We start from the raw sequence: 13,011 nt of genomic DNA on the forward strand, positions 1-13,011 counted from the left end.
CTGTAGGCCTATGTGTGTTTCACTTCAAGTGATCCGATCACAGGAGGTTGGTGGCACCTTAATTGGGAAGGACGGGATCGTGGTAATGGCTGGGGCATTGTAATTAACATAGTGTCTCCTTGTCTATTCATCAATTAAAAAAATTCCCTTCCAAACCTGTGAAATGACCTGGTGTATGTGCATAATGTACAGTTGGTTCCATCCCCTAGTGTTGTGTGGTAGAGCTAGGCCCATGTCTGGAGGCTAGCTAGCTCCAAGCAGGAACACTAGCCTGTATCCCAAATGGCATCCTATCCCCTTATAGTGTAATATTTCTGAACAGAGCCTCATGGGCCCTAGTAGTGCAATATATAGGGGATAGGGTGCCATTGGGGATTTAGATAAGCATCCATGCAGGAAAACTAAGCGTCCTCGAACTAAACTCCCCCCACCATGTTTCCCACAGAGAGGGAAGCTCCCAGGATCCCTTTGATGAGCGCAATTGCCGTCTAATTAATGAGGTGAAATTAGGGGATACGGGGCTTTTTTTATTTATTTTTTTACATCAGCCTCAATTCTTCCGATGGCTCATTAAAAACCATTCTGTAAGCGCCCTGTGATGTGATAGCCTGCCCCTTCTGTGTGCAGAGAGAGATTGGGGGGGGGGGCAGGGTCTTTCTATGAACTAGGGTACCAGTGAGGATTTCCTAAACTGGACTTGTTGATAAGTCATTGATAATAATCTGCAACAACAACAAAAAATTGCGTCATTACATTAAATAATGGGGATCATTAATATATTCAATCAAATTCACGAGTTGATTTAAAACCTATGTTTAACCCTTTATCATGGTTGGTGTCTTGACGGATTTGTCCAAAACATAAGACATTACTTTTCTGTCCTTGCATTTATGGCAGTCTAAGTTGACGTTATATCATATATTAATCATTAATCAGCTAAATTAGACATTGAACTTGAACCCTGTAAGAATCCTGGATCTACAGAAGCTGTTGGACAGTTTTTTTGTATAGAGATCTCAGAAATGCAGGGTAACCACATAACACTTCGCGTCTCCTTACGTGACAGGGAGAAAAGAGTTTTCATGGGCACACAAATGACATTTTCTGAATGCCAGGCAAGTGACGAACAGCTGTTGTGATAACACAACAGGAGAAGGGTGTAATTGCACACTGCAATTAGGGGCGTTTTCTAAAATAGGCGTTTCTTGATATCAAGTTACTCCCATTGATGCTCGCTATTGGTCCATGGCCGTTTCTTTCATGTTGGAGACAACAGTTGTTGACAACTGTAGCATTGTAACTAAGCTTAACCGTACCCATTTTCGTAACCTCAGTCTCCTAACCTGCCACACTAATTCATTTAACCTGCCACGCAAATTATCCTAACCTGTCACATTAGTTATCCTAAACTGCTTTGTAAACAAATCATTTGTGTTGAGAAACCATCAGTATTGTAAGACAGGAGTTGACCAATGGCAGGTATCAATAGGCATTTCCTGTTAGCAGGACACACCCACATGAAGAAACGCCCCAAATTGCAATCTGCAATTACACCATATTTGACCGCAGCCCAAGTGCTGGAAAAAAGCTGTTTGCAAGCAATGGCCAGAATATTTTGCTGTCTAATTCGTTATCCTGGTGAAGACAGTTGTGCCTGGATCCACGTTGGATCTAATATCCCTAGCGAATTGATGTTGATCCTCTGTTGTCTGCTTGACTTGCAGCAGGGTCTCGTTAGATTTAACAGAGAAAGCATCAAGGTAATGAGTTCCTGTTTTTGTGCCTTGAATTGGACACCGAGTCCTGGTCTACTCTTGGGCAATTCTGTAGGATAGACTGTGGCGTAACACCCAGCGCTATTCCTTTAAATTATTTTATATAGTGACAACACATTACATAGCCTAGTGGGCTCATTCCCACTATGATCTGGTAATGTATATGTAATGTATATGTAATGAAATAACATGACAAATATATTGTGTTTTCCATGTTACACTTGCAATACAAGGGGCTTGAAGTAGCCTGCTTGAAAATTATTGCAGCCAATTATTTAATTCTCCTGTTGCCTTAAATGATCCTGGATAACATTTTTGATCAGTTTTTGTGCCACTTTCATTTGTTTCCGGCTGTTTCCGGCTGTTTCAAATTCTAATGTTGGCTTCAACTTGGCTTTACATACAAATCCTTTCATTAAAAAAGGAAACTGGTTTTTGGTAACGTTCTCATTATAAAAACAGCGATAGTGAGATTGAAATGGTGAGATGAATACTACTGCGATTCATGACTTTAGCCTACAGAAAAAAAGCCATGCAGGCATCCAATCTATTTAGTCAGGAAGTCCACATTACTCTCACACATTTTAGAATGTAATAATCATTTGAATAAAAGTGGAAGAGGGCTACTTTTAAAAAAACACTTTTTGCATGCTTTTGGGGGGTAGAAGGAGGGTTCTGTATTAGGCCCTATATGTACAATTATATCAACTTCAATACTGTATAACATTGAGAATCTTGAAAATTACAATTAAGTGCTTGAAAAAGTCCCTGAAAGTCCTTGAATTTGACTTGCCAAAGGCTGTATAAACCCTGCTTAAAGGATGTATATTCCTATGTTGTTGTATAGCTGGAGTAATGGGCCAATTTGCACAAGTACCCAAGTGAAACTACATAAAAATAATTTACATTTTTGTTTCGAAACATTTTGAAAAATGTTTCCCAATGTCACACATTAGCCCCATTGTTTACAGAAAGACCCATAAGCCCTCTCTTCCCCTCCATACATCTCTCTCTCTCTCTATCTTTCCCTCTTTCCAAATCTAACTGTTTAGTTTCTGGCAGGGTGGGAGTGGGTGGTAGAGGCTCCGGGAGGTTGAGTCCCCTGCGGCGAGAACAAAAGGCCAAGGAAAAATTTCATCCTGGCAGGCCACACCATCAGGGACAGCCGCTAATTTATCCCTGTGATAATTCCGTTTTGTCAGGGTGTACCACCGAGGAACGAGCTCTAGGCCGGACAGACACAGGGGGATCACAGCCAGGCAGTCCCGTAGCCTTTATACAGCCTTACGTTGTGCCTCAGTGACTATTTCTCGAGAAAATATCACTATGTATCAATTGTACATAACTGCCACTACCTGAGACATTGCTTCTGTTTCTAAAGTTCCATTGTGCACAGTGTCACACTGTTCAAAGGGCAGCTTTCTATGTGGAAAGCAATAGAATCTTACTCAAACCTGCCCTGACATTTCAAAACACCTGCATGTACCACATACTAAAAACTATTTCCTCCCCTTTGACCCTGGCCATCAGAGGTCCTGTGGTGCACTCAGTCATCACGTAGCATACTGTAAAAACAGAGAGTATGAACCAATCCCTGGTAGTTTCATTAAAGTAAAGATATTCATATTAGGTATTTATACAGACCTATTAACTCAGATTTGGCCTTGACAGAATGTTTATTTGATTGAATACTCTTAGATGTACAGTTGAAGTTGGAAGTTTACATACACTTAGGTTGGAGTCATTAAAACTAGTTTTTCAACCACTCCACAAATTTCTTGTTAACAAACTATAGTTTTGGTAAGTTGGTTAGGACATCTACTTTGTGCATGACACAAGTACATTTTTCCAACAATTGTTTACAGACAGATTATTTCACTTAGAATTCACTGTATCACAATTCCAGTGGGTCAGAAGTATACATACACTAAGTTGACTGTGCCTTTAAACAGCTTGGAAAATTCCAGAAAATGATGTCATGGCTTTAGAAGCTTCTGATAGGCTAATTGACATCATTTGAGTCAATTGGAGGTGTACCTGTGGATGTATTTCAAGGCCTACCTTCAAACTCAGTGCCTCTTTGCTTGACATCATGAGAAAATCAAAAGAAATCAGCCAAGGCCTCAGAATTTTTTTTGTAGACCTCCATATCTGTACAAACAATAGTACGCAAGTATAAACACCATGGGACCACGCAGCTGTCATACCGCTCAAGAAGGAGACGCGTTCTGTCTCCTAGAGAAGAACGCACTTTGGTGCGAAAAGTGCAAATCAATCCCAGAACAACAGCAAACGACCTTGTGAAGATGCCGGAGGAAACGGGTACAAAAGTATCTATATCCACAGTAATTTCACATTCTTAAAATAAAGTGGTGATCCTAACTCACCTAAGATGGGGAATTTTTACTCAGATTAAATGTCAGGAATTGTGAAAAACGAAGTTTAAATGTACTTGGCTAAGGTGTATGTAAACTTCCGACTTCAACTGTACATACCCTTAAAAATGATTTCAGGACCTTTGGAGTAAACTGATTTACCAGTTCATCCCCATTTAACACTGGCTGCTCATTCCGTGTTGGAAGGCAAAGGTTCAGACATAATGATTTATAGTTTGAGCCAAATAAAAATCAATATGTTCATTTATCGTCAATTCCATTATTATTATTTTTATTATTCCTGTCTATATTAAAACATCAAGGCCAACATTTTACTGCTTTAAATGAAATAACTCATCTATACAATTGAACTGATTCAGCATTTGTATCCATAACTATGGGATGAATACATGTATGTTGAAAGTGGTGCACTCAAACACTGTATATCAAAAAAACATCTTGAATTGTTGCTCGTCAACCCTGTTATGTGGCATTATCCGTTCAAAAGATGTCACCTTGGGACATTCATTCAGTCTCGAGACTCTGAGTCACATCAAAACCTCCATCGCCATCTCAACACAAAAGGAGGGTGTCCTTTCTATCCTTTGCCTTCCTTTTAGACCGACTGCAATGCTAATAAAAGTAGATGATAAACCAACAGACATGCAGCCAGGACCATCCAGTGCTCCTACAGAAGGTTCCTATACAGCTCTCTGGTTTCATGTCAAATCCCCTTTCAGAGTCACAGACACTCCATTCACACTCCATTCTGTGTCAGTGACACTGACGAGGCTTTGTTTACTCCCAGGGAAGCGAGTGAGACACTTCGTATTCAGACCAAACACATTGGGGGCCGTGTCCCAAATGGCACCCTATTCCCTATCGTAGTGCACTACTTTTGACCTGGGGCACTATATAGGGAAACGGTGACAATTGTAATGCCCACAAATCATGATCTGTGTTTGTCAAACGGTCACGGATGGATTTGTTTGCCGTTGCCTGCACAAATGGTCGTTTGCCATTTGCTGCTAAAATGCATCCTTGAACCGCTGATGTGTTGAGCCAACAAATGCAACACAACATTAAAGGGAGTAAAGAAAACATGATTTCTTTCAGCATATTTCAGCTGAATTCTATAGCCTCCTTGACTGTCACGGCCCAGGTTTAATAAAGTATTTCAATCTGTTCAGAATGTGAAACTACAGTAGTCTACTATGTCTTCATTCCAACATCAATTACATTTTTTGTTCAGTTTCTTCTTTTTAATAAAAGTACATTTGTTCAGAGGTTTAGCGGACTCATTTTGTTCTTTCATAGATACATTCTATTATAAATCTGTTTGGATATTTAATGAAACAGACATTTTAGACAAAAAAAAATCATCAACCGATAAAACTAATTTGAACCTTGGACAACACCTAAGATCCTCTGGGATTTCAGCACCAGGGACAGCGACTATCTCCCACGTCTCTGGTGTGTGTGTGTGTGTCTGTTAATTCTGTCCAGCCAGCAGAGTTGTGTTATGCATGCCCATCAGACAGACAGGCTATGGGGGCATCACTTACTGTCTACCCCAGGTCCCAGGGGAAGGGAGTGCATACAATACCGTTAGCGACCTGCTATATTTTCACACTGTACAGCACATATGATCTGTGGTAGAACACTCACACACAATTCAGAACCACTGTATAGCAAGTGTGTGTGTGTGAAACCTCTGTGTATGCGTGCACATGTGTAGTCTACATGCATGTGTGTCCGGGTACACACACTCCACCAACATGTGTGTGTGTGTGTGTGTGTGTGTTGATAGATGTTGAGTGGAGCTTACAGTAGGCAAACTGATGCACATCCATAATGCAATATATCAGGGGTAGGTGGCAGCCCGGTGTTACTGACGTGTTGTACATTGATGCCAGAGGCCCTTTTAACGGCGCCCAGAGCACTCTTTGCTGCACTGCTTAAATGGATTTCAGCCCTAAATGCATATTTATATTTCAGTTGCTTACATTACTTTTAATGTGGCGTCTTCTACGAGAGATCTCTGGAGGAGGATATGGAGAGGGGGGGGTTGTGAGTATTTGATTCTATGCAAAGATAGGGGATCTAGTCCTACCACCAGACAGAGCGCAGACTATTTGTGGGGCTCCTCGGTGAGACTAACACTCGTTTGTTACCACCAGACAGAGCGCAGATTGTTTGTGGGGCTCCTCGGTGAGACTAGCACTCGTTCGTTACTTTGACACTGACGGTTGAAGCCCACTTCAGTGTTTCTGTGTTAGTGTTCCTGAGCTAAGGAGAGAGAGGAGAGGTGCATCGATCATCTGAAGAAGAAATCCTCTGTTAACAATGTGTGTACTTAACTACTGTATAACTCATAAGTAGACATGTTCCACAACACAGAATGTGATATGCACATGTTTTTCAATGTCATACATCGGAGATGAATCGTTAGTCACATCTACACAGTGGTGGAAAAAGTACCCAATTGTCATACTTGAGTAAAAGTAAAGATACGTTAATAGAAAATGACTCAAGTAAAAGTGAAAGTCACCCAGTAAAACACTACATGAGTAAAAGTATTTGGTTTTAAATATACTTGAGCATCAAAAGTAAATGGAATTGCTACAATATACTCAAGTATCAAAATAAAAAGTATAAATCATTTCAAATTCCTTATATTGTCACGTTTTTTCAAAATCGAACCCAGAAGCAGACCAGGACAAGGAGAGTAGGAAGAAGGTGAGTATTTATTTACAAGTGAATGTGGAGATATATCCAGGTGGCGTAGCGGGCAGCGGTGGTGAGTTGATGGGAGTAAATAGGTGGATCCAATGGGGTAGCGGAATCCTCCGACGACCAGGCGGGAATGGGGTAAATGATCCGGGTGAGTAACTGAAGACAGAACAAATGGAGGTAAGTTTAAGGCAAGCAATACGTAAAAAACAACAAAACAAATTCTATCCAACTTGAGGCTGATACTATGGCACAACATACTGTTCATGGCTAACGATCCGGCAGGGAATGGATGTCAGGTCAGAGCTTTTGAAGGGGAGAGGTGATGATCAGGACAGGTGTGCAGATTACTGATGGGATACAGGTGCGGGTGAACATCGATCTCCCAACAAGCTAATTCGCCGGGCAACCAGACAGGGTGCGTTCCAGGACACCGGAAACACACTCCAGGACAGAAACACAGGCAAACACAGACTCAGGAAGCGGGATTCGTGACATATATTAAGCAAATCTAATGGCACCGTTGTCTTGTTTTTATATTTATGGATATCCAGGGACACACTCCAACACTCAGACATAATTTACAAACAAAGCATGTGTTCAGTGAGTCTGCCAGATCAGAGGCAGTAGGGCTGACCAGTGAGTCTGCCAGATCAGAGGCAGTAGGGCTGACCAGTGAGTCCGCCAGATCAGAGGCAGTAGGGCTGACCAGTGAGTCCGCCAGATCAGAGGCAGTAGGGCTGACCAGTGAGTCCGCCAGATCAGAGGCAGTAGGGCTGACCAGTGAGTCCGCCAGATCAGAGGCAGTAGGGCTGACCAGTGAGTCCGCCAGATCGGAGGCAGTAGGGCTGACCAGTGAGTCCGCCAGATCGGAGGCAGTAGGGCTGACCAGTGAGTCCGCCAGATCGGAGGCAGTAGGGCTGACCAGTGAGTCCGCCAGATCAGAGGCAGTAGGGCTGACCAGTGAGTCCGCCAGATCAGAGGCAGTAGGGCTGACCAGTGAGTCCGCCAGATCAGAGGCAGTAGGGCTGACCAGTGAGTCTGCCAGATCAGAGGCAGTAGGGCTGACCAGTGAGTCCGCCAGATCAGAGGCAGTAGGGCTGACCAGTGAGTCCGCCAGATCAGAGGCAGTAGGGCTGACCAGTGAGTCCGCCAGATCAGAGGCAGTAGGGCTGACCAGTGAGTCTGCCGGATCAGAGGCAGTAGGGCTGACCAGTGAGTCCGCCGGATCAGAGGCAGTAGGGCTGACCAGTGAGTCCGCCAGATCAGAGGCAGTAGGGCTGACCAGTGAGTCCGCCAGATCAGAGGCAGTAGGGCTGACCAGTGAGTCTGCCAGATCAGAGGCAGTAGGGCTGACCAGTGAGTCCGCCAGATCAGAGGCAGTAGGGATGGCCTGGGATGTTCTCCTGAATTGGACCATTTTTCTGTCCTGCTAAGCATTCAAAATGAAATGAGTACTTTGGGGTGTTAGGGGAAAATGTATGAAGTAAAAAGTACATTATTTTATTTAGGAATGTAGTGAAGTAAAAGTTGTTAAATATAGAAATAGTACAGTACAGATACCCCCCAAAAAACAGCTTAAGTAGTACTTTAAAGTATTTTTACTTAAGTACTTTACACCACTGCATCTACTGGACAAGGATTTATTTTAATTTGTAACTGACACGAAAATCAGGCCCTTACTCTTGGTTTCAGGGTGGGTGTTTGTTATTTTGTGAACTCTGAAAAGGAGGTGTTGTTGCCATGTATTATATGATTGAATACATTCATATAAGATGCAACACATGGCACATCCTTCAACTCTATCCTCCGACGCAGAGATTTATCAAACTGTGAGCTGTGATGACTACTCAACTATAATATCTGAAGCTATATGTGTCATCTCATCTTCCTTGGTCTTTGTTTTCAACCCACACGTGAAAATGACTACACATACAGCCTATTTCTATGTCTGCGTCCATAATGACACCCTATTTCTTTGATAGTGCACTACTTGTGACCGGGGATCTGGTCAAAATGTGTGCCTTATACAGGAAACATAGTGTGCATCCCAAATGGCACCCTATCTTATTGTTATGATCTGGTGGAACAATCAAACGAGTGTGATTCAAGTCTAAATAATGAATCACTTCACATGATGAATTAGTCTGTGCAGCATGGTTGAAATTACAAGCATACGACGGTATTAACATTTGATATGGTTAGATTGAATGTTGCAGTGTATTTCAAATGAAAAACCAAATGTTCCATGTTTGCTCTCACATCCCAGAAGAGCACAAGGGACTCGGAGGGAGAAACCGGGGAAGGAAGAACATTTCTAGTTCCATTACACTTCATTTCAAATGGATTAATCAGTCTTTCATTGTTCTATTTGAAACATACATTTCTTGTTTCCTTGCATACACAAACGTGTACGCGACATTGTCGTCTGTAACAAGCTACCTGCTCGTGTAATAACGTATTCTCTCATCATACAATAATGCATTAAACCATGAGGTGTAGCCCGATATATTTGCAACTTTGAAAGATTGCTGGGTCTTGTAGAAATTGCAAAGCACTCATCTCCATATCCTCTGCTACAGAAGACCGGCTCCTCTTGGCCAGAGGAGTCTTTCATTTCTCGATCCGAGCTCCACAAGATCCTTTGGATGCCAAGATCTGATTGAAGAACTCACTATGGATGCTCTCTCTCCATTATCACAAGTCTACAGATTGAAAGGAAATTGTAACTTGCCACATCATGATGATGTATAATGTACCATGATGTAAAAACGCATCATCATGGGCATAATGTACCATGATGTAAAATGCATCATCATGAGGATGCATAATGTACCGTGATGTAAAACGCATCATCATGAGGATGCATAATGTACCATGATGTAAAACATATCACCATGAGGATGCATAATGTACCATGACGTAAAACGCATCATCATGAGGATGCATAATGTACCACAATGTAAAATGCATCATCATGAGGATGCATAATGTACCACGATGTAAAACGCATCATCATGAGGATGCATAATGTACCACGATGTAAAACGCATCATCGTGAGGATGCATAATGTACCATGATGTAAAATGCATCATCGTGAGGATGCATAATGTACCATGATGTAAAACGCATCATCATGGGGATGCATAATGTACCATGATGTAAAACGCATCATCATGAGGATGCATAATGTACCATGGTGTAAAACACATCATCATGAGGATGCATAATGTCCCACGATGTAAAACGCATCATCGTGAGGATGCATAATGTACCATGATGTAAAATGCATCATCGTGAGGATGCATAATGTACCATGATGTAAAATGCATCATCGTGAGGATGCATAATGTCCCACGATGTAAAACGCATCATCATGGTGATAGTGCAAGTGACACTGCTTCTTGAAAGTCCAATATGTCAAAGACTTGACTTCTAAAATGCAAAACATTTTGTCACTGTATCAACAGTGGCCTAACGAAATAAATAGCTAAATAAACTCAGCAAAAAAAGAAACGTCCTCTCACTGTCAACGTTGATTTTCAGCAAACTTAACATGTGTAAATATTTGTATGAACATAACAAGATTCAACAACTGAGACATAAACTGAACAAGTTCCACAGACATGTGACTAACAGAAATGGAATAATGTGTCCCTGAAAGAATGGGGGATCAAAATCAAAAGTAACAGTCAGTATCTGGTGTGGCCACCAGCTGCATTAAGTACTGCAGTGCATCTCCTCCTCATGGACTGCACCAGATTTGCCAGTTCTTGCTGTGAGATGTTACCCCACTCTTCCACCAAGACACCTGCAAGTTCACGGACATTTCTGGGGGGAATGGCCCTAGCCCTCACCCTCCGATCCAAAAGGTCCCAGACGTGGTCAATGGGATTGAGATCCGGGCTCTTCGCTGTCCATGGCAGAACACTGACATTCCTGTCTTGCAGGAAATCATGCACATAACGAGCAGTATGGCTGGTGGCATTGTCATGCTGGAAGGTTATGTCAGGATGAGCCTGCAGGAAGGGTACCACATGAGGGAGGAGGATATCTTCCCTGTAACGCACAACGTTGCGATTGACTGCAATGACAACAAGCTCAGTCCGATGATGCTGTGACACACCGCCCCAGACCATGACGGACCCTCCACCTCCAAATCGATCCCGCTCAAGAGTACAGGCCTCGGTGTAACGCTCATTCCTTCGACGATAAACCCGAATCCGACCATCAGCCCTGATCAGTGAAGAGCACTTTTTGCCAGTCCTGTCTGGTCCAGCGCCCATAGGCGACGTTGTTGTCGGTGATGTCTGGTGAGGACATCAGGCCTACAAGCCCTCAGTCCAGCCTCTCTCAGCCTATTGCGGACAGTCTGAGCACTGATGGAGGGATTGTGCGTTCCTGGTGTAACTCGGGCAGTTGTTGCTGCCATCCTGTACCTGTCCCACAGGTGTTGTTACACATGGTCTGCCACTGCGAGGACGGTCAGCTGTCCGTCAATTTATTGCCCTGGCCACACCTGCAGTCCTCATGCCTCTTTGCAGCATGCCTAAGGCACGTTCACGCAGATGAGCAGGGACTCTGGGCATCTTTCTTTTGGTGTTTTTCAGTCAGTAGAAAGGCCTCTTTAGTGTCTTAAGTTTTCATAACTGTGACCTTAATTGCCTACCGTCTGTAAGCTGTTAGTGTCTTAACGACCGTTCCACAGGTGCATGTTCATTAATTGTTTATGGGTCATTGAACAAGCATGGAAAATAGTGTTTAACCCCTTTACAATGAAGAGCTGTGAAGTTATTTGGAGTTTTACGAATTATCCTTTGAAAGACTGGGTCCTGAAAAAAGGGACGTTTCTTTTTTTGCCAAGTTTATATTTTTGGGGTGGATTTGTTCTTTAAGGCTGTAGACTTAAGAGTGGGAATATGAAAATGGATCAGTTGCATCCATAGAGAGTTCTTCAATCAGATCTTGGCATTCTTTTGTGCTCCCTTCTTTTGCCGACTCAAGTGCAGCCTGCACTCCGAAGATAGGCATACTGTAGATGCTGTTTTTGCTTAAGAACTGCACACCAGATCTGTTTTTACGTCGTCTTGGGGTTGACCCACCTTGCACACGGTGCAGTTATTTTTTGTTGTTGTTGAGTTTTCTTGCTAGTACGAACAAACAAAGAGGAATTCTTTATTATCACTATCACGGAATGCTACTTCGATAAACTCTTTTAATTTCCAAAGTAAGCCTCATGACTTGGCACATGGCTTCCCCAACCGCTGAACTGCTCTTTGCATACTAATGGTTTTCTATGTTGTTCCATACAAACTTAGAACTTTCGGATAAGAAAAATCTTGAGGACCAAGGCCCATAATCACAAAGTCTCAGAGAAGGAGAAGGAATCAGTTCGGCCTTATAGATCATAACAAATAAGAGGGGGAAGCTGATCCTAGATCAGTTCTCCTACTCTGATGGACTTTGTGAATATGGGCACCCAAATGTTTACCCTAAACAGTTTGTTGGCCCTTGCTGCTATTAATAACGGAAACCAATTACTTTTGTGTGTCATACGTCTAGAGAAAACCCATTGCTATATCCCAAAGCAATAATGCACAAGTCTCTGTGTCTATTTAATCCATTGCTTTCATTTTCTCAGGTGTTTTATCACATTAAAGATGAGTCTACATCCCTGAAGGAAAGACATTAACTGCTTTCTGCTTTTTTTAATGAAAGCCACCATATACTGTATATGTCTTGATAATGCACGACAGTGAAGTCCGAATGACAGTGAAAATGTACAAGGACTGTCTGCCGTTATCAGAGGAGCTTTCTCATTGAGCTTCAACCAGTGGGCTTGTCAGCCAGTAAGAGGATGAAAACAAAAAGAAAAGCTTTATTATAACATTCTAAAATGAGGTCATTCAAAACAATGTCTGTTTTTCAAACTTCCCCTGTTGAGTGACACTGGTCTGAGTGCTGATAACATCCTGTATAGAAAACCAACTGACGATGAAAATGAATGGGGGTTCACGGTCCCTCTTCTGCCCTCCCCGGCATGATGTGAAGACGGGCCTGAGAAACATGTTAGCTAGCCTCTCTCCCTCCCTCACTTGCTCTGCTCTCCTCTTTGGTTCTCTCCCCC

The 13,011-nt window shown here is 42.5% G+C and overlaps 1 protein-coding gene across 1 annotated transcript; it reads right to left on the reverse strand.

Annotated features, from left to right (window-relative positions):
- Positions 1-6,889: 6,889 nt before the first annotated feature.
- On the reverse strand, positions 6,890-12,648 carry LOC135574329 (sialidase-like). Its single transcript, XM_065025605.1, has 2 exons — positions 7,145-12,648; positions 6,890-7,042 (listed from the first exon to the last, which is right to left on the reverse strand). The coding sequence occupies exon 1, from the start codon at positions 8,301-8,303 to the stop codon at positions 7,395-7,397; it is 909 nt and encodes a 302-aa protein (XP_064881677.1). The 5' UTR covers positions 8,304-12,648; the 3' UTR covers positions 6,890-7,042; positions 7,145-7,394.
- Positions 12,649-13,011: the final 363 nt, after the last annotated feature.

This window comes from Oncorhynchus nerka, linkage group LG2, assembly GCF_034236695.1.
Source record: "Oncorhynchus nerka isolate Pitt River linkage group LG2, Oner_Uvic_2.0, whole genome shotgun sequence".
NCBI lineage: Eukaryota > Metazoa > Chordata > Actinopteri > Salmoniformes > Salmonidae > Oncorhynchus > Oncorhynchus nerka.

Bases quoted from the DNA above. Each gene is read 5' to 3' on its own strand.
- LOC135574329 (XM_065025605.1), bottom strand. From the start codon at position 8,303: ATGGTCCAATTCAGGAGAACATCCCAGGCCATCCCTACTGCCTCTGAT.